The sequence below is a fragment of the Serinus canaria genome, chromosome 2 (genome assembly GCF_022539315.1).
Source record: "Serinus canaria isolate serCan28SL12 chromosome 2, serCan2020, whole genome shotgun sequence".
NCBI classification, from domain to species: Eukaryota; Metazoa; Chordata; class Aves; order Passeriformes; family Fringillidae; genus Serinus; species Serinus canaria.
The window spans coordinates 115,763,098-115,785,795 of record NC_066315.1 but is presented as its reverse complement, the minus strand read 5'-3'; the positions used below and the strand labels follow the sequence as shown (position 1 = coordinate 115,785,795).

The window sequence follows — 22,698 nt, the reverse complement described above, 5'->3', positions numbered from 1 at the left end:
ATTCCATTGATTCAAGTGAATCTAATTAGAAGAAAACTATCAAAGCTCTTTCTTTTTTGTTTGTTGGTTTTCCTGTTTCTGGGGTATTTTTTTCCTAAAATTTGTTTTTGGATTTTGTTTCCTTTATTTGTTGCTTTTGTGGTTTTGTTTTATTTTTTTAATGGTTCAGAGCTGTGCCTGTGGAGGTTTGGATTTGATATTAGGAAGTGTTTCTTTACTGAGAGAGTGGTCAAACACCATAACAGGCTCCCTAGAGGGGTGGTTGATGCCCCCAGCCTGTCAGTGTTTAAGAAGCTCTTGAAAAATGCCATTAGCAACAAGCTTTAACTTTGGACCAGCCCTGAATTGGTTAGGGAGTTGAACTAGGTGGTCATTCAGGCCCTTTCAAAACAAAAGATTCTATTCCATTCTATTCTAAAAGTAAGCATTATTTTTTTTTAATATAAAAATAAACATTACCCCTCCAAACACTAATTTATCACACCTGTATGTAATTAAGGAATTCTAACCCCAAAACAACCTGACTTTGGAAAAAAGTTTTGAAGACATGATTTGGGACAGCTCATGACCAGGAACCCCATTGTGACCAAGAATGGTCTCTAGAGAACAATATCTTTAGAGCTTGTGCTCCTGGCCTCTCAACCCCTGACAAGCCTGTCCCAGCTGGAACATAAGTTTACTCAGGGATTCCACTAATCCATCTTCTTGATCTTTCTCTCTTCTCCAGAATGTAAAATAAGCTTTTTATTTAGGTAGAAAATGCCAATTTTGTTTTAATTTGCTATTTAATATACTTCACATAGAAGTATATTATATATGACACTTAAAAAAAAAGAAATCTGATGAATTTATAGTTCTCCCTATCTTCAGACACATGCTTGCATTGTGTACAAAGATTACTGATTGGATTGAATGAGCAATGGAAGTCTTGATCAAGAGAATAACAAACTAAATTCAAATCACTTTACTTGTCCACCTTCGTGTGGAGGTGACAGCCACCACCACGTCCTGCTTTTCATTCATAATGTTCTCTTTCATTTTCACAGCAGAACTCCTGAGTTCACACAATGTGCTCAAAGGCAACACATGACAAAATTGTTTAATTTGTTCATTAAAACAATTCCTAAAAATTCACTGGACATTTGGCTATTTTCATAAATAAAAGAAAAGATCTTGTAATCCCAAACTACTGAAATTAGGAATATGTTTTTTCATATTTTTTCAGCAGTTTTTTACCTTTTTTATTCACCAAAAAGCATTTTCCCAAGTGAATTGACCCCAGATGACTCATGCCTCTAAAAAGTATTTGATGGTGAGATGTCAAAGCAGCTTACATTTTCCAATACAAAAACTGATGATAAAACGCCAGGGTTGAGAGCACTCAGAGATTCTAGGGGCAGATACTGCCTGACATACTCAAACAAAAATCCACAGACAGCAGAAAGCAGTTTGTACAAAGCTGAGTTTTCCACAAAATCTCTTGTTCCATTTTTGCTTTTTTTATGGAAGCAGGTAAAATAAGATCTTCCTGGCATCCAGTAAAAAACCAAAGCTAAAACAAAGTAGAGTCAGAAGCTGACAGTAACAAGTTATGAATTGTGTCACACAACATTTTAAAGCATCACATTTTAAAACATTGATAGAGAATACCACAAGATGCTGCTCTATTTCTTAATTACATAGAAAAAATCCAGGGATCTTCAAACAAATCAGTAATTAATAAACATTCACTCGTGATTTATTATTTTTTTGATTACATTGTTTTGACATGTTTTCATTTCAAATGGTAATGAAACTAAAAGAAAAGTAGCTTCTCTGCAGGATTGCTTTTTATTTCAGCACATTTTGAAGATGGGGATTCCAGTGTATTTTAAAAGAATGCAAAATTGACACTAGAAGTCAACTGCACCTTGCTCAGATCAAAATTAGATGTGGTGCATGTACAGACTGAGAAACACAAAAGAATCCCCAATTTAGGCACAATGCTATAGTTAACTTTTTTAAACCAAGTTCCTCTAAATAAACAGGCTTCAATCTAATTGGTTTTTAAGTCAAAATTTTTAAAGTCAAATATTTATACTTGAGGCAGGGCAATATGGTAGCAATTTAACTCACTGCTTTTTTTTGTTGTGTGATTTGGTACTTACAAGTATCTGTCTAAATATCTTGTGTTTGCTCATGTCAGGTGAGCAAGAACTGCAAAAGGCATTGGAAAAGATGAGAGGGACACCACCAACAAACAGCTCAGGGATGGTTATTTGGAGAGACTTGCATTTGTAGAGCATCAGAAAGACAAAGCAAATGAGCTCACACAAGTGAACAAAATACTTCATACTAATACAAAAATGTGTTTACAAAAATTAATTTGGCCATCTCCCTTGTTTAGATTTAACACTGGAAATAGAGTTTGTTTAAAGCAGTTCAAAAGAGCTACAGATTACAATTCAGTGTTTCTCAATGAGAAAAGTAGCTTTGGATTTTTTTTTTCAAGATTTTAGGATAATAAGAATAAAGGACCTGTGTTTCTTCCCCATAATTCAAAGTAGTGATTCTGTAATCCCATCAGATCTCATGTCTTTGAGAACAACATGCAGCCCAGATATACTCCATACTTGAGGTCTGCTGGTAAAATTCTTACTTGCAGCAGACAAATTTAAAGCTGTTTTTCAATATTTGTGAAAAAACCCAAATGCTGATTGAAGGTTTCACAGGCCACTTTGAACTAGTTTGCGTAATATTGATCTGATTTATGAAATAACTCAGGTAATACCAGAATAATGGAATAGCATTAATCTATATTCACTGACCACTTCAGTTGTTAATTCCTGTGATCCAAGTTCCTACATTTTCTGGTTTTGCTCATGGAAACTAAAAATGTAAAGAGAAGCAGTAATCTATTAAAGATCTGCCACAGCTTTCCTATTTGAGAAAAAACTGAGTGAAGGTTGCCATTCAGGCAAACGAGAGATGAAAGGAGACACTAATTTGGAGTAGGCTGATTTGAAATGCAAGGAATAAAAAAAATGATTCTAGGACACCTTCAGACAGAGCTTGCTTGTGCCTTGCTTATCCACAAAGGAGCATCCCTGAACTCCCCAGGAGGCTGCATAACTCCTACTGGCACCCAGGGAGGTGAATTCCTGTACTTATGGGTGAGGCAGGAGCACAGCAGAACTCTGTATCACCATTAGCACTGTGGTAGCTTTGTGCTGTCACAAGGTCCCATCCAGGCAGACCAGACTAATGTTCCACCAAAGAAAACAGAACTAAGGGGACTGTACACCCACCTCACAGAAACAAAAAATAAAGTTTCTAATAAAGCAAGAGGGAAGAGGAGACTTTCTGCTTGTATGCATGTGTATATCTGGGGTGCTGGCACTGAATTATGAATCAAAGATGAATCAGTAAAATGTCATAGCAAGAAAGTGTGCTCTTAGGGTTTTTGTGCATTTTCAATAAATCAGGGCCTAGAGATATTTTACTACAGAGAAAGTGACTAAAATATCACCTAGGGACAATTAGATCCCCACATATTAACTGACATTTTTTCAACACCCTGTCTAATCTGGTATGATGAATAATCCAGGTTCCCTCTGAAGCTAGACTTTTACTTGCAGAAGGATAACTCCATTCATTCTATTTCCCCATCTATTTTTTCATGAATATTCTAAAGAACTTATTTTTAATTAAATATCCCAGTACCAACTACTCTCTGTTTCAATCTTATTGGTTTAGTGTGTTCTTCCTACAAAGCTGTTTAAGAAGAAAGAGAACTGATTTCTTCCTTGACATTTACCTTTTTTGCCTGTCTCATCACTTGCTTTTTTTCTCCCTCACCAATTTCTTCACAAAAGCAGAACTCCAAAGACGATGCCACACAGTACAACTGAAGAAGGCAATGGAATCCCAGCCTAGGTCTATTCATGAGCACTAATACAAATGGGCAAAAATACCAATAGAGTGCATATGAAACACTGAATTCACTGTTAGAGAACAACACAGTATCCATTAATTCCATAGAAACAAACTCAAATTCACTGTCAGATGTGTTCCCAAAATGCCTGCTGACTGAAATCCTTCACCAGTTTGGCTGCAGTAACAGGAATGGCAATGCCTGAGGGTCACCCTATTTCCAGAAGACAAAACTGTCACCTGACTGCAACAACTGTAGCTTGTCTGGTTTACAGGGAAGCTAATTTTTTTTTTAAATTCTTATCTCTGTAAGGTTTGCCACACATTTCCATTGTCTCTTGTAACCATTTGCCTATAACACAAGTGCTCATCATTCCTGGCTCATATCTGTGAACACAGCTGTCTCTGGATCTTCTCCATTGCACTTGTATATGTAATTCAGATCCCAGTGGTCTGCATGTTTTCCTTTGTCTCTTTTTTCTGTGGTACTGTCTGAGACCCTTTTCACAAGAGATTCTTCTGAAAATATTGAACTTCCAAGTTACAGTGCATTTCCTCAAATGTTCTCCAAGGTTTATCACTTTCTGCTTTAATGTCTGAATAATATTGGTCAAAGAATTTTCAAAGTAAGCAGCACTATGAGACATTATTCTTTGTGTCCATCTCCTAGAAAAAAACAGTCTGGTGTATCCACAGAGAAGTGGCAAAGGAAAGAGTCTGTTGTCAATATTGTTAATTTCTGGATTTAATCACTTGGACATGATAAACACAATATTCCAGGCAATGCAATTTTAGGCTGACCAGCTTTCTTTCAACTGCAATGACTTCTTCATACCAAGGACTTATCCAGAATAGCCTAAAAAACTGGCCAGGTGTGGATGACTGATGATACCAGAAAGTACTTTGAAACTGTTTATAAGACAGGAAACCTGAGCAGAAGTTATTTGATGTTAAAATTAAGTTCTGGGGAATATCAGGGTATCTAGATTAGTGCATGTCTGAGTGCATGTTCATACTGAAACTGCTTTCAGGATGTCAAAGAGAAGCCAGTGAAAAGAGTGATGAAAAATATTTCTTATGGCATGTACTGCATGTCTACATGCCATGGAAATGTAACAGGAACTAAGTTGGTAGGACAAGTCCTAGTTTAGTTATTAATAAAAAAAAAAGCTTAAAGATTAATATTCACCCCTCTATCACAACATGACACTCTGTGCCAGCAGATCATCTTCAGAAACTCTTAGATAACCACTGCTTAGAGACAAAAACAACGAGCCACTGCAAATGACTAGTGTATGTAGCACCTACAGTCAGAGATGTTGGAAATACATTCCTTTTCATGAGATGCAAAACATCCACACAGCACCATACACCATTACAGCACATGAATGTCTAAAAAGATCATGTATAATTTCCCTTGGAAGTGCTAATTTGCATGCATTGATACTTCAGTTGCAGTAGGAGGTCTACATGCTCTTCTCTACCCGAGCACAAATATAGTGCATCCTCAAGTGGTATAGAATTCCTCAGTAAACTTTATAACCTCATTCCAAACTCTGACTGTCAGTAAACAGCTTTTCAGAATGACAGTTTAAATGTCATAGTTTACATGTACAGTTTACATGTATAGTAACAGGCCCAATCTTTTCTGTAAATTGCTGCCTGTGATTTTCAGAAACTAAATTGCTGGCGATTTGCAATGAGTCTCACTGCAAGGCTAACTTGACTTTTACACCTTTAACAAAACATTCTTAAATGATTCATGCATATCATTCAATATTTGAGCAATTTTGAGAGTCATTGATTTCAGGAACCTGCAGTGTGCCTTTTTACTATATAAACATAAATCTAATATTTGACTTTTGCCTCTCAAGTGTAAAACTGAAAGTCTGTCCTGGTACCAAAGATCTGTAATAGATCTGATCTCACTCATCAAGGGTAAGTGGAGTTTTTTCCAAACCCCCAACATATACAATTGTTTAGACTTTGTTTGTATAGTACATCAGGTACCTCAGAGTCACTGGCATCTGCAACATGGAGATCCAGAAAACTACAGCACCCATGTCCCTCTTAAAAACACAGTGAAGCCAAGATTGTCTTCCAAGAGTCAAGCACCTAAGCAATGGCTGTCTGGAAAGCAAGGGATAAAAGAAATACAGAGGTAAAATACACAGCTCGGGGTGAAAAGCAATGGCATCAGTTGGTGGGCAGTGCTCACTGGAAAAAGAACATCAGAGCAAACTTTCTTCTACGCTGGCAGATGGATAAGGTGGGACCACAGATGGGAAGAGGTTTAGTTTATTTATGGAAAGGCATAGTAGGAGAAGTCCTGAATACACAAGATGCCTCTGGAGAGGCAGCAAGACTCATTGAGAGACAGTTTCCTTCCCAGCATTGCCACTGAGGCCGTGTCTTCAAAGGAGGTGCTCCGTCCTAGCCCACGGGAAGCCCGTGTGAAACCTGTGACTGCACCCTTGAAAACATTGCAATGTCAAGCTTTACATCACTGCCCTCCAGGGGCTTCCTCCTCAGAACAGGTAACAAACCCCGCTCTCTCCTTTGAGGTTCCTTTGCACACAAGTATCTTACCTTTCATTAAAGAAATGGCTGAGACAACAAGGTCAACCTTTTGCCTAATCTACATGATCAAGGTTTCAAAGCATTCTTCTTTAGCCATGTCAGTTTATACCATCTCAGGAGAAAGCCAAGAACTCTGAAACTTTAACAACTCACAGAATGAAAACCTGGGGTTTTTTCTCCTAAAAATGGTATTTACCAACAGCCCATACAGAAAAACGTGCAGGCATTGAACACTGTGTTTGGTTTTGAGTACTATGAATAACTATCATGTCATACCTTTCATTTATCATCTGCAGCTTGTATCTCCCCTGCTTCTCTTCATCTACAGTGCAAGCTGACTGAAACAATCACTCAGTGGACTGAAAAAGTAATCTATTAAGGCAAGTGGAATTACAAGTAAAATGAAGTGATAATTCTGCTAGAAAGAACACAACCCTATGAATTATTAGGTCATACTTATTTGATGCACTAACTTATTTTACTGTTGGCAAAACATTTAAACACAGAAACACATTTATAGTTCCATGCTAATAAAGGGACTCAAAATGCAAGTACTAAATTAAAAGAGAATCAATGTCAGAAAGATTATTTATTAAGCTATTTACAACCTTGGTGATGTGATGTAGCAGGACACACTGTAATGACTAAGCTGCAGAACATAAAAAGCAACATATTGTGCAGTCTTTTTCACACAAACCTAATACTAATCCTAATAGAATACAAATTCCTTCATCTCTAAATCTTTTTTGGGTTCTTAGAGTGGCTTTAACATGTAGTGATTTTTTATTCTCCTTTATAAGGATGGTTTGTCTTTTAAAATACTGAATGTTTCAAAAATGCACCAAAATAGTAAGCTAAGGCAGATGTTTGCTTAAAAAAAGAGAAACATATAACACAAATTTCATACATCTACATATCCTTCCCTGACTTTTTTTGACTTGAATTTATTGGATTTCTCTCACCTCCTATTATCTGTTGGGAGAAGTTATAAAGCAAAAGCACAACATAATCAGAGAAGAAGTGCCACAATAATATATACAAGATCAATACAAGCAAATGCAACCAAGATTACTTGAAAAGGCTGTTAAGAGACACTATTAGGCAATATTGTAATGTGCATAATGCACGAACAGAATTACATAGATAGACCAATACACAGCACTTATTTAACACATTGTCAAACCTTAGAATTTCAACTTCATTGCATTAGACAAGATTTTGGTACCTGATAGTGTACCTAGAGTTTTTTTTCAGCTTTTATTTTAAAGCCCCCTCCCCTTCTCAAAATTTATATATGAGAAGTGGAGAGGTCTATGGATTGCCTCTTATTTTAATGCTGATCCTGCAAACTTAAATGCATGGTAAGCATGTGAGTAGTTTTATTGAGTTTAATGAGACCACTCATGCATTTTAAGTTAATCTTGCATCTGAAGGAGCAGGAAAAGCCCCCACACAGAAACCTAAGCAGTAGGAATTCACAATGTGCCAGGACAATAAGGACTGTAATTTGCACACACTGCCCATGTGCCTTAGGCTATAGCAGCTCATTGGAGGGCACATGGAGGTTCAGGGGTCAGTAAGCCAAAGACTGTTCCAGGTTCAGAACTAGGATGCTGTGGGTGACAGAAATTGGGAAGGAATTCAAAAGGATTTCCTTCTGTTTTCCTCCACTGTGGTCTTCCCTCTGGTTTAAACTAAAGACAGCAACTACAGAGCTTCTACTGAGAGATTGCAGAATGTTTCCCCTGGCAGCATGAGAAAAGTCCTTCTGCCCACCCTCTTCTGGATACCTTTTATCATTTCTAAGAGCACATATATACAAAAATTTAATTATGAAACATTCATCCTTTGTGAATAGTTCTGTCAATGGGTACAAAAGGTTTCAGTGTCAGACAAAACCCAAAAAAATACACTGGTTGTGTCATCCCATTCCTCAAGAAACAAGAATAAAAATGGCAAAAAGATTTCAGTCAAATTCATATGAATTAGAAGATATATACAGATATATAGATAGAGAATATTTAATGGTGAAGAACAGTAAGTCAGGTGAGATCCATGCTAGCAGGGTGAAAGGCAGTAAAAAGGTGTTCATTAAGCTTATTAGGAGCAAGAGAAAATATCAACCTTCTAAATGATGTTTACTGTGATTTTTTTTTTTTAAGAGGCAAAAGAAGTAGACCTTTTAAAATATCCCTCTGTTGTTGTTTTTTTGTTTTCCATAAAGAATGACAAGAGGAGAAACAAGCATTTTCTAAACCACTAGTAAGAGGTCTATGCATTTATAACTCAGATGCAATCTTTAGGCCTGGACAGCTAGCAACCACATAAAAGCTCTGGATACTGAGGTCCATGAATGCAAATAAGTTAATTTTTAATAAATCTCTGGAACTGCATGAGACTGAAAAACTTTAAAGCCTATAAAAGATAGAGAAAATGCACATGCAATGGTTCAAGGATCATTAATCTAGCTTTAGTTCCTAAGCAAACAGGAGAAAAATGGCTCAAAAACATGCTTGAGATCCAGCAAAAGCAGTATAATTGATGTCAGTCAACAATATTTCTTAAGACATTAGGACCTGTCTAAACAAACCCTATTTCATTGCTTCCAGAGGTTAAATGCTGAATTGATAGGAGCTGCAAGAAGGTAATATAATTAAGAGATCTATAAGGCATTCACAAAACATTCTTATTGAAAAAAAAAGATTGAATGGTCATACATTTTAATGGACTGAAAATTAAATAGATTTAAAACTAGCTAATTAAATTAGTTTTCTATAGAAAATCATAGCTGAATAAGAGTGTTCCTAGCAGGACTCCCTTGGGATTGATGCATGTTCTAATGTTATTCCACATTTTCATCAGTGTTCTAGAAGTACATAAAAAATCCCTGCTTGCAGTGGATATATTTGTAGATGGCACAAAGAGAGGGAGGAGGGTAAATAATGAAAAGGCAGCTGTACAGGGCCATCTGGACTACTTGGTAAGCTGGGATCAGTGAAACAAAATCCATTAAACTATAGGCAGGAACAGGCAAAATTATAGAGCCTGGAAGCAGGAAATACAAGTCATGACACAGATCTGTAAACTGCATTCTAGAAAACAAAATGTTTGGCTAGAAGTTAGTATGATCCTGGGATGTTTAGGCAAGCTGCCTGTCTACAGATATAGAAAGTGATCTTACTTAGACATTCAGAAATTAATACCCTAGGATATAAAAATCTAGGAACATTTTACAACTCTCTAAATACTTTTTAAAACCATTTGGTAATTTCATGTATTATAACAAGGTAAATTTGTGTCCCAAGCATATTTTAAGATGTAGACATTTGCACAAGGATTAGCATATTGTATCAGAGTGAAGTAAGAATTTTTCAAAGAAAATGATGCCATAAAATTATTTTAATTTTTATAGGGAATTGCAACTCTAACACCATTGTATAAAGTATACTTTTAACTAATCAATTGATTCATAAGAATAAAATATATGCAATCTAAACCTAAAATAGATAAAACCATCAAGAAGTACTAACTAAAAACCAATTATTAAGAAATTTTGACTTTTCTAAATTAACTCTTTACACTGATTGTGCTAATGTTTTCAGAGTACACAATATCCACATGCCTAGAATATTTAAGATTAGAAATAGCTACCTCATGGGAAAACAAGACATAAGGATGGAAGACACCCAGAAGCAAACAAAAATTGCAAATCAGGGTAGATGTAAGGCACATGAAAATAGTCCCAATGCAGCATGAACTACTCTGAAGTTAAACAATGTACAAGTGTGTTAGAGATGAAGATTTAGTGAAAATCAGTTCCTTCACAGCTGGACATGTGCATAGCTTTTTCCTCACTGACTACAGTCTTTTATCCAACAGCCTGCCTTTGAAGTGGAAAAAATAAGAGCACTTGTGAATGCCCTGGTAACAGATAAGGAAACATCAATTTAGCCAAGATGACATAGATCAAAAAGAAAATTATCTGTCCTGGCAAGCTGGCAAGTAGTTTGGTCATATCTGATCAAACTGAGGAAAATTACTAAACTGAATGAAAAGAAAGCTGAAAGAAAGCCAAATATCATTGATAATTCACAGAAAGTAAAAGTAAAATGAATCAACTATGTTATATTTGCTAACAAGTAATCAGGGGTTGAGGAATGGCACCAGTGCCCCTTGAAGCAGAACTAGACAGACTTCAGTAGGCAGTTCAGAGAGTTTGAACTGTCTCAGCATAAAATCTATCCAAGCCTTCAAACATTTTTGAGATAAACAATGGAAATCTTCAGCCAAAACTTCCAAATCAAACGTGAGCTCTTGATCTATCAAGGAAGCCCTAAAAAAAAAAAAAAAAAAAAAAAAAAAAAAGAAATGGCTTCCAAGCAGGAGGAACAGCAACACAATAATACAGAGCAGCAATCCTCAGCAGATGGGTAGAACATATTATCCTCCAGAAAATAATACCTCCTTCAAAACAATATTTTAAAGAACTTCTACAGGCTCACTAAAGATATAAGCAGAGAGGGAATCTCGGTGTACAGAATGCCGTGCTGCTATGACACAGAGGCAATAAAATTACTCACAAGCAGCATTTGCCCTTGGAAGACAGTGTTAGTCAGGCACTGCTGCCATCCCTGGGACTTCTCTTCCAACATTACTGCCTTTCCCATTGGACTGAATAGGTCAAGAAGCCCAGCATTATTCCTGCTATACTAAAGCCACTCAGACAATAAACCTCCTAGCAAAGCACAGGGCAGGAGAGCAGCTTAATCCCCAATAGGATTCTCTCACCCTTTCCCCATTAATCCAAACTGAAGAAGTCTGCTCAAAGGAATTCTGATAGTCATGAATAATAAATTCAGTCACACCATCAACATAAGCAAGGAATTTCCCTGAAGGACAGCTGAAAATGAAAGAGAGTGTAATAACCTAGACAAGGAACAATCCCTCCAATTCCCTTGTGCAATTGAAAAGTAGTTCTCAAAGCCCATTCACCTTATAGAGGTTAAATAAATTATTAGATGAAAACCAGATTTAGGAGGTAAACTTGCTCCAAAATTCAAACCACAAAAAAATCACAAGAGTTCTTCCTATGACCTAACAGAATCAAAAATCTTCTTCTAATTAAGACAATTTAACACAACACAAATGTTAAGCATTCTACAAAAGAAGAAAAGATTGCCAAAACAGACATGTTGGAAATACATTTAAAGCCTACTCAAGGTTATTCTATTGAACTAGAGCTTTTTGTTTGCTGAAGCCTTCAAAAGAAACACTGCCATATTGTCCACCAAGAAAGAATCACTTAATAGGAGCTGAAGGGCAAATTTTTTTTTTTTCTTCCACCTGCTCTTTTGAAATATCTGCTGAAAATCAGTTTCAGGTAGGAACACCACAGTTACAAGGTTTGTAAAAATCAAAGGCAAAATTACAATACCAGATTCATGGAAAGAAGTCATTTAAGGAGGATGTTAACAAAGAAAGTTCAGGATTATGTACATCTAATCACAAGACACTGGAAAAGAATAGAGAATAAGGAAAACTCTAAGTGGATGTAGAGGACCAATGCAGTTGGGAAAAATCTCCTTGGTTGTCAGATGTAGATCTATGAAAAGTAAAACAATATTTCTCCCTTGCTTTTCCACTAAATTTGAGTTTATATATCCCAAAGGACGTAAGCAGTCACCTGGATGACATCTAGAGATGATAAACAATAACCTCCTTCTTATATTTCTTTTCCATTTCAAAAATAAGTCCACGTTAACACATCTATCTAAGTAATATCTATAGAGGGATCTGGACTGGCTGGATTGAGGGACCTAGGCCATTTTTATGAGGTTTGACAAGGTCAAGTTCAGGGTCCTGCCATTGGGTCACAACAACCCCAGGCTGGGGCAGAGTGGCTGGAAATCTGCCCAGTGGAAAAGGACCTGGTCAACAGCTGACTGAACTTGAGCCAGTGTGTGCCCAGGTGACCCAGGTGGCCAAGAAGTCCAGTGGCATCCTGGCTTGGATCAGAAATGGTTTGGTGAGCAGGACCAGCACAGTGACTGTCCCCCTCTACTCAGCACTGGTGAGGCCAAACCTTGAGTGCTGGGTTAAATTCTGTGCTGCTCAATTCAAGGACATTGAGGTGCTGGAGTGAGTCCAGAAAAGGGCAACAAAAAGCCAATGAAGGATCTGGAGCTCAAGTCTAATGAGGAGCTGAAGAAAAAGAAGTTCAGGGGAGACCTTATCATGCACTGCAACAACCTGAAAGCAGACTGCAGTCAAGTGGGGTTTGATCTCTTCTCGCAGGTAACAAGTGGCAAAAAAAAAAATGGTCTGAAGCTACGCCAGGTGAGATTTAGATGGGATATTAGGAAAAATTACTTCACTCGTCAAGTATTGAGACAGGCTGCACAGGAAGGTGGTGGAATCATCGTCCTTGGAAATGTTCAAGAGATATGTCCATGTGGTCCTTGGGGACATGGTTTAGAGGTGGACTTGGCAGTGTTAGGTTAATGGTTGAACTTGATGACTTTGGAAGTATTTTTCAATCTTAATGGTTCAAGGATTTATAATTATGAAGTCCCATAAGAAACATGTAGCATGCTTAAAAATTGTATGAGAATCAACATCACAATTTTTGAGAACAACTTTTTCAGATTCCACTGTTGTTTTCATTAACAACAACAACAGATCCCCTGTACATTAATCAAGGTCTAGGACTGTCTCACATGCAAATTACTACCAAAAAAACTTAGCTAAAATTACATTTTCTTCTTAAAAAGCATTGTCTTCTAATAGAAGAAAAAATCCCAAGCAAACAACCTATGAATCAGTGTGAAACTCCCTTCAAAACAGTTTAACTGTTTTCAAACTAGACATTAATTAAATAATTAAATCTTCATCAGAAGACTGATGAAATTACAGATTTCCCCCTAATTAGAAAGGAGTCCTTACTTGGCAATTGTTGGCACTAAAATCCCAAAGGGTACACTACAGCAGCAAACACTGTATAGAAGTTTTTATCAAAAACCATAAATTTGACCTTAGTAGGCAAGAAATAGACCTGGCAGTAGCACTAAAATAAGTATACTGCTTTAGATATGAGTCAAAAATGTCTGCACAGCAGTCACTCATTTCATAGTTAGAAGCTGCTGGATAGCCAGCAGATGTGGTTGATCTAATGCCTACACAAGAATATGTTTAAAGAAATAATCAAAATACCTTTCACTGCTGTTTTATCAGAAGGACATCACATTTGCAAAGAAGAAAATGAAATACCAGTAACAGCTTTGCCATTTCTACAAAAAGAGCATAATAATCACTACAAAACATATCCAAACATCAAAAAGTAGATAAAGTAATCCCCTGAGCAATGAGATCTAGGTTCACCCTTACCTGCAGGTGAGTGTGTCATACTTGTTTACAACCAAACCACAACTCAAGGAAATTTCCTTTTCTCACTCCATGAACAATTCAACTTATTTCAGGAACACAAGATTAGAATAGATGACTAGATGGTCCTTCTTACTCTTGTATTCTCTCATTCCTTATTCTCTGTGTTCATGGCTCTATGTGTAAATAGCCACGGCTTTTTCAGGCCTTTCGCCCTGGGCTTCAGACACAAACCCCAGCTAAGCAGGATTTACCCTCTCTGCATCTCTAGCCATTGCAGCATGGATTCCTGAATCACAGGAATACTTTTTCATATCCAATGGTCTCATTGGAGGAATATTGCAAGTGACTTGAGTTACCTCCTTGCCATAAACTGACATTTTAGGATTTTTTTTCCATTTAAAAATTTCAAGATCCTAGAATTAAACCAGTAAACTCAAACAAATATGGCTGTGATCTTTGCACTAATAAATTTATTTGTGCAGCTCTTAGCTAAGCAGATATGCCATACCCATTATTCCCAGAGCCATTTCATATTAATGGTATTAAATGGATTATTAAAAGAAACCAAAACAACCCACAGAGATATAACCTCAGTTATTTAAACCAATGAAGAAGATGGTATCCTCCACTCCAGATATCAACATTAGAATTTCGCATTCATTAGAGGTTATAAAAGAAAACCAGTTTTGATTGAAACACCTATTTTAATGATGCTCATTGTATATAATAAATTGAACCACTGTAAATGTCACCTGAAAGGATATAAAATTCAATTTTTGTACCATCTGGAATGTACTCCTGATTAAGTTGTTCAGCAATGTGATTGTATCGCCTAAAAAAACTAATTAACATCAGAACGACACATTTTGCAGTTTCACTGGCATTTATCTGTGTCCCATTTATTCTCCGTAAGTTCTTTCCCAGAATGACCTTATGCTCAAACAGTGCCATGAAGCTGGTGCATGTTAATTCTCTTTTCAAGAAGAAGCATATTTTTCATTAGACCTTACACAATGCAACACCTTTACACAGCAGAGTTAAACAGACTGAACAACAAATTAGATTTGGAACATGAAATCTGGAACATCAAAGTCTCTTCAGCCAAACAGCCACAAAGTCTCCTCAGCTACAATAGATTCACACCTTTTTGCTCTTCAATTTCCTTATTTTCCTTCCCTTTTTTTTTTTCAAAGAGACCACATATTAAGTCATCTTTTGTAAGTCACCTTTTTTGTCTGAGAAATTTAAATTGCAAATAAAAAGAAAATTCTATTTTCCATAGCTGCATCATTATGAATTCACAGCTCATAGCTAATACTTCTCTAACTTTTCATGGAAACAGTCATTGTATTCCATGCAGAAACTACCACACAGATTTTCTGCTCCTGCACGTACTGATGCCAGCCCAACTCAACACCAAAAAATACTGTTTGCAAATCCCATTGCAAGGCACCCCAACACCACGTTAGTCTATGATTAACAGTACTTAACACCAGCCAAGGCCAGAGCCATTATTCTGAAATGCTGAGATGTTGTTTCTGTTCAATATTACACTGCATAACTTCACAGTAAATTGGTTTCCAGGTTTATTGCCAAAGTAATTAAAAATTCAAAAGGTTGCTGTTTGAGCAGAACATTATGGAAAAGTATTAAGTACAATTGAACCTGGAGATTATTTCTTTTTATAGTGAGAGCAGCAGGATGGGAGGAGCAATTTGAATAAGGAAGGTCATATTAGAAGTCCATATTTTAAAAAACACATTTCAGGGGAGCCTCTACTGTAGGAAAGGGCATAAGAAAACTAAAAGGAGGGAACTATTTCTAAAACCCTTTTTTTAAAAAACCAAAAAATTACTTCTGAAAGCTGGTTCAAAGAAAGGGTGAAGGCCAAGGGAGTTAAATGGATTATATGAAATGAGCATTAAAACTTATATTTGGTCTGGTTTTGCTTTATATTATCTTAATTCTATTTACTAAAGTACTATTTGATTAGCATTCCTCCTTTTTTAATGTCAGAGAAGATTCTGGAGCATTACTTACCACAAAAAAAAAAAAAAAATTCAAACCCTTTGGGAATACTAAGGTAGAGGAAGGAGGAGAAGGTGAGAGGGTCCAAACCTTAAAGACACAAACCCAACATTTTCATCAGGTTTAATTTCTGCAGGTTGAATTGTACTAGTGCATACACTCAGAAGAGATTATATTTAAATACTGCTATAAAATTGGTAACTTGTAATGTCTAGAAATTGCAGAAGGCCTACAGCCACATCCAGTGCATGATCCATCCCTGGGCACATCTCAGCTGGTAGCAGCTGATGGCATCACCTGGAGCAAACCAACACACAGTAGTGAGCAGAATTAGAAGTCAGGGGTCTGTAGTCTCCCAGGAGAGATGGTGATCAAAAGGATGTGATGATTAATAAAGAGGGGTGTGGGAAGAAATTCTCAGCTGAGCTGTACATGAATGTATACACTATGTACAGCAGTGAAGAAATGCACTGTTATCACTCTTGCTTTGCTCTCAGTGAAGGCAGTGATTTGTGTTCAGCTGAAAATCCATCAATTGAACAGACAGCACACGAGTTTTGTCTGCAACAGAGATCAAATCTCTACCAAGAGCGAGCAGCAATGACAGTGTTGTCTCCCTCTTGTTGTCACACAGCTGAACAGTAAAACCCCACCTGTGCACACCCAAAACCCACTGTCAGCCTCCCAGGAGACTTCACAGGGTCTCCTATCTTCTGTGTCCCTACACACCCTCTGGGGAGAAAAGCCAGAGACACCTCAAGCTCCCCAGCTGGAATAAGTCATGATGAAATGTTTAAGACTCTTAATTAAGATAAGTTTTTGAGTCTTCAACTTGTACTAACTTTTTGAACCTAAACACTCCTACCCTAAACCATCCATGGACACTCACATGGGGCTTTATCTTGACAGAGGCTTGTTTCTATAGATCAAAAATAGTGCAGTAGAAGAGTTGTCCATTACTAAGGCTTTGTAACAGCTTTAGATCCTCTTCAGTGTCCTTATTATTAAAATGCTTCTCCTGACCTCCAACCAAACCTTTTTTGCCACATGCTCAGCAAATTATTTCTTGCTCTTCTTCCCAGTGGATATGAAAAAACCCTTCTTCCACATAAAAGTCACTTACATGTGAGTAGATGCACAATGACCTATCCTCTGCTTAGACTAAGGAAGTCCTTTATCCTCCATCTACTGATTTCCATATTGGTTTTATGGATGCTGCCAACTTTGTCCCTGAGCTTTTTGGAGTGGGTAGTTCTATGGAGCTAATTACAATGATAATTAAACCCAAATAGTGGTGTCTGTTTTGTCACTTATATCAGCACAAGTTAGAAAGAGAATCACTTTTTCTTTCATATTGTTAAAGTAAATTCAACCAATGCTCTCATTTCCCATTACAAAAAAAGACACAAGCCCAAGCATACACCATAACATCTCTATTAATACAAATTAGCATTGGTTCTGAACTTAACTTACTCCATTTGAGATGATTAGATATAATTGCAGAACAATTAAGGATTGACTGACATGCACCAGATGGAATAAATTTGATTTCACAAGTAGCCAGTATAAAGTCCACATAATTAACTCTCATTCTGACATACAACATTTTGTTTGGAAAAGAGCACTAGGTTTCCAGTCTCTCAGCATTTTAATAAGTAAATTATTAGTCAATTTTTTCCTCAGATGGAAAAAATCATTAATTTTGTCAGATAATTCTATCCTCCAACTACAGATTCATATAATAATTTGGCCTACAGCTTAATAAAGCTGGATGGGAGCCCTACAAACTTTGATCATTCATTGACCAAAGTAAATATTACTAGGAAAAAACACATGAAAAAATATTGTTTCATTAAATTACACAAGCAAAGCTTTCTTTGGCTTCAGGGGAAAGGCTAATGAAATTGGTGCCACAGGCAGATCAGAGAGCTCACATTCACTCTATATGTAAAACTAAGCTCAAGATAGCAGACATAAGCTGTTCAGAAGTAGTTTCCTACTGAATATATGAGTGTGTGTCAGGCAAATCCTTCACCAAAAAATGAGAAGAGTCAGTTGACACACAGCTCAATTTTGAGAGCAAAACTTAAATCCAGAATGAGGCATGGTTCACAGTGAGCAAAGAAGCATGTCATGGAAAAGCCATGCAGGACAAGCAGAAATATCCCAGAAAAAGAAAAGAGCTCATCAATGTTCCCCAGTAATGTATATGAAACAACAGGAAAGGTGTACACAATGCTGCTATCCACTTACCAAATAAAGGCTTTAACCCATAGAAAGAAATGCCAGTAACTCACAAATACAAGAGCAGTAGAAAAATGGTCTATCAAAAAAAAAATTGGAATTGCAAATGATAAATATGAATGAATGCAGTTATTCTCATACTGGATCTGAAATACTTGAGGGATGTAAAAATATAATTATTAACTGTACACTCTAAGCAGATGAAGACTCCTTTGAACAGGAGTGCATAACACCATGTATTGCTGCAGATGGAGGGCTGGCTTACACACTTTAGAAGTTATGGGGTACTTATTTAAGCACATACAAAATTTCAGGAAAAGTTTGTGTTTTTGTCTACATATTTTAATGCCTATACTCGGGAATGTGACAATTAGAACTTAATTTCATTTCAAGACAGAATGAGATCAAAACAATTAATGGATATAGCAAGCTGTTATCCTGCAGCAAAGAATTAAAAGGTCATGTTATAATAACAGCTTTGTTTCTCTCATACGGAATGGTTAACACTAAAAATTATGTTTCCAATTTCAGAAAAGTAGTAAATGAAAAAAGACCGGCAAAATTAATTTATTTCATATGGGTAGTTTCACTGCTGCTAAAATCAGGAAAAAAAATGAATACAAATAAAAAAGGTGTATATAGGAATATTTCTTTTGTTTCTGATCAAATACAATTTCTTTAGCCCTGAAAAAAGCATGACAATTTCATTTGCGCATCTGTAATGTAAGTGAAGAAGGATCTTGACCTCTATGTTGTTTATAAGACAGTTAAAGAGGAAACAGTTGCTCATTAGATTTCTACTGACAACAGCAGCTGTGGGAGAGCTGTGTTTATTTCTCTTTTGCACCCTAGATGACTTGAATCTATATCATCCTTTTCCCAGGAGACTGCCTTAATCACCATAGTGAGCTATTGGAGGGCATTTAGTTCATCAAGAAAATTATAATTGAAGGTAATTGAAGGGAAGATGCTTCAAACTTTCCCAGTAAACAGGCTTAAATTACCTATGTCCTTCTTACTCTCTTTCAAATTTTTAATTACCTGCAGTGGAACTTCCTGGCAGAATTCAAACAGTGACTATTCAAAGGAGATCCTCCTCCCCACTTCAGAAACAAGATCTGAGCAAAATTTCAGCAGTGGTAGGTTTCCACTATGACTTTTGAAAAGTCTGTCTGCATTGTATGCATGCTCCATGGGTAGATGTTGAATTAAAATTACCATTTATTATTGTACAAAGTTGGATTTTCAGAAGCATTCATGACTGAAGACTTAATAAACTCATGGGATGTCAACCAAGAGCTAACTCATTCTGGCCAGAGCAAATGCAAACATGGTAGTGCTTAAAAACAACCAAGCCAACAGAAATCAATCACCTGCCAGACAGCATCACAATTTTCCCTGATAGAATGTCAACAGAAGTTTAAAATTGTAATCAATCTGCATTCATTTCAGAGATTCAGTTTTCTTTTTCTTTCTTTAATGGAAAAAAGAGAACAACAGGAAGAAAAAAAAGTGAATATTGCCTGCCAAGATTTCAATGCTGAATAAACAACCATACTTGGAAATCTTATTACAGTGTTTGATTTCCCAACCACACTAATTTACTCTCACAACAGCATTTTTCTATCATGTCTGACAACACATGAACATACTAATGGAGGAAATGATTACTTTTTTCAACTAGCATCTTGGATAAAATATGGGTCCCAATTAAATTTGGTGTGACATATTAACCAAATAAGAAATACCCAGTATTTTATGCATATGGGGCAAAAAGACCTTAGTCTCTTGATGGCCTCATCATATCTAGCAAAACTTTCAGAAAGACAAATAAATAGACCCAAAATACCGTGATGTACTGAAAAAGTTTCTTAATTCTATCATTGGTTAGTTGGTCTCAATACTCATACCTTTGGCATCATTTGTACAAGAGCAGTTAACTTCCACAGTAGTAATTTTGTGTCTATCACTTTGTTGAGAAACTTTTAAAATATAATTATAAACCACAAGATAAAAGTTCCACAAAAATGTTGAGATTAACTGAGGTACATCCTAATAAAAGGGAATTTTGTCAACTGCCAGGTAGTATTTTTGCTACTATTTCTCTGCATTGTGATTTGTCACGTAAAGTAAAAAGAGCAAAAAGTGAAACACAGAAGTGAAACTGGAAGATGAAGGATTTAAATTCAAACCTGCTGATTTATAAACCTCTTAATTGAGCATATGAGCAGAATCCCTTGCAAACAAATTCAAGGGTCACACTAAAAGCTTTGCTTCACTTCCTAGGCCCTTGGATAAATATATTCCTTACACATAAAATATACTAGTCACTACAAAACCAGACATGACCCAACTAAATAAAAGTATACAACCTCTTTGTATCATAAGAATGAACAATTATTTGGCTATTCATCTTTTCTATGTGTTGCTCTTCTGTTCACCTAATAGATTTTTAAGTCAGAACATACCATAAGGATATTTTTTTTTGATCCTCTATGAAGTGTACTAATTTCTTTATCAAGCCTGTAACATCTCATGAGCTGCATAATTGAAGGAAAAATAAACTGTTGCAGCTTTTCATTATGAAATTTTATCACCAAAGGAACCTATCACTGAAAGCTTAAATTTAAATGGAATTTCTACTGAGTAAATGAAATCTTATTTCTTCTTAAATTGGTTTCATCAGTGTTCAGTTTGTTGTCAACCAAAAGCTAGGAATCTTAGTTTAATCATAGCAAGTACATAGTTCATAAATGTTCCACTCTGAGTGAAGTAAACAAAAATTCACAGAATGGGTCAGGTTGGAAGGGACCACAGTGGGTCATCTGGCCCAGCCTCCCTAATCAAGCAGGGTCTTTCCAGAGCACATTGCACAGGACAGCATTCTCTAAAAGCATTGCATGAATTAACAGTGATGCAGTTCAAATCACTAAATCTACAACCAGTAACAGTGACCTTTATTCTATTAATAATGCCAGGATCAGCATGTGCCATGGGCATACTGTGCCTGGAATCATTTCAGTGTGGTAAATGTGGTAAACCAAGATTTGTATCATCTGTGTCCAACTGGAGAATAAAAACCAGCAGGGGTTGTGTGAAATTCCCTGCAGATACAATGCTGAGCATAACCTATGCTAACATAAGTGCTGTCTTGAACGAGCACACATCTCTTGATGTGCAATTCCAGCAACCATTTCTGCTCTAATCAGAGGACTGAATAAAGAATTAGTGACCTAAAACACTGAGTGTCATGTAAAGGAAAGTTTTCTTCAGATGTGACAAAAGTCACCCTTTGCCATTTGTTCTTTTTCATAAAGAATTAACATTCTCACTGTGAGATCAAATTGCTCAGCAAGTTATCACATTAACCTTCTTAGTAATTTTCTTTCAGAGCAGTCTTGGAAATTCACATTTTTTCCACACACTTGAAAATTCAACCAAAACGACACTGCCTGCTTTTCAACAATCTAAAAGGACCTCAAATTTACAACTGAATACCTTCCCACCTCTCACCTTGGGATCATACTTCAGAAGGCAACCGTAATTCAGATTCATTGCATTCATGTACTTCAAACCTGCGGCTATTTACTAGCAGGGAGAAGTTCAAACATTACAGTTCTTGTTGGAGGGAAACTCTGATCAAATTGTATGTTCAAACAGCCACATTTTTCCTCTGTGGTTGCAGTCTTCTGAAATCTGAGAGTCCTGCTGTTGAGACTCCCTCCCATAAATCTGAAGAAGGGTAAGTGACCTACCTTAGAAAGCCCGCCTACTTCCAGATAGAAGCAGATAATGAAAACATTCCAGGTGACCCACAGGGCAGTCCACACCGTGTACTGAACACAAAGCCAGATGAGAGCAAGAAAGAGAGAAAAATAAAATGTTAAGATGAAACTACTTCTTACTGAGCAGATCAATAATAAAAAACTGATATCAATAAGCATTGTTCTTCTGGGAACAGGCAAGAACAGAGTTCAGAAAAGGAACTCCCACTGCAGAAGTCCCCTAAGAACCACTGGAAATTACAAATTCAATATTCATTGCTGTACTAATAAATACCAATAAAACAGATTTATTCTTTACAGTTTTACACTATCCTACTGATATCAATTAAGTCCAAAATGCTGACTGGTTTTGGGACAACTCTGAGTCATTTTTAAATCACAATTTAGCTCTCTTAAAGGAAATTTCAGATAAGCAAAATACCGTAAATAAGTAAAAATTACTGAAATAACATTTAAATATTATGAAGGTACAAGAAAAAACCCAAAGAACCCATGTCTATTGATCTGGTAATCTAGATTTTTTCTTTTTAAACAAATAGATGAAGTGTAAATCTGATCTCTTGAGAGTCTTTCACAGTAAAACATACTTTATTACATTAAAATTAGCTCACTACTTCTCCAAGCCTTTTGCCATGAATCCGATCCAAAAAAGCACACTGAACAGTTTAACATACCCACACCTCTCCTGGGTTCTCCAGCATGGTACTGAACTCATACAGCACCCACAGCACGAATGGGACATTAATTCATCTGCTTCAAATAATCT

General features: G+C 36.5%; 1 protein-coding gene across 2 annotated transcripts in view; it reads right to left on the bottom strand.

The window, feature by feature from the left end:
- Positions 1–22,698, bottom strand: part of NKAIN3 (sodium/potassium transporting ATPase interacting 3) — a 333,648-nt gene that overhangs the window by 146,930 nt on the left and 164,020 nt on the right. For both annotated transcript variants that reach the window (XM_030237690.2, XM_030238107.2), the window contains exon 3: positions 21,903–21,983. In XM_030237690.2, coding sequence (XP_030093550.1) covers positions 21,903–21,983 — 81 coding nt within the window. The remainder of the gene's footprint in view (positions 1–21,902; positions 21,984–22,698) is intronic.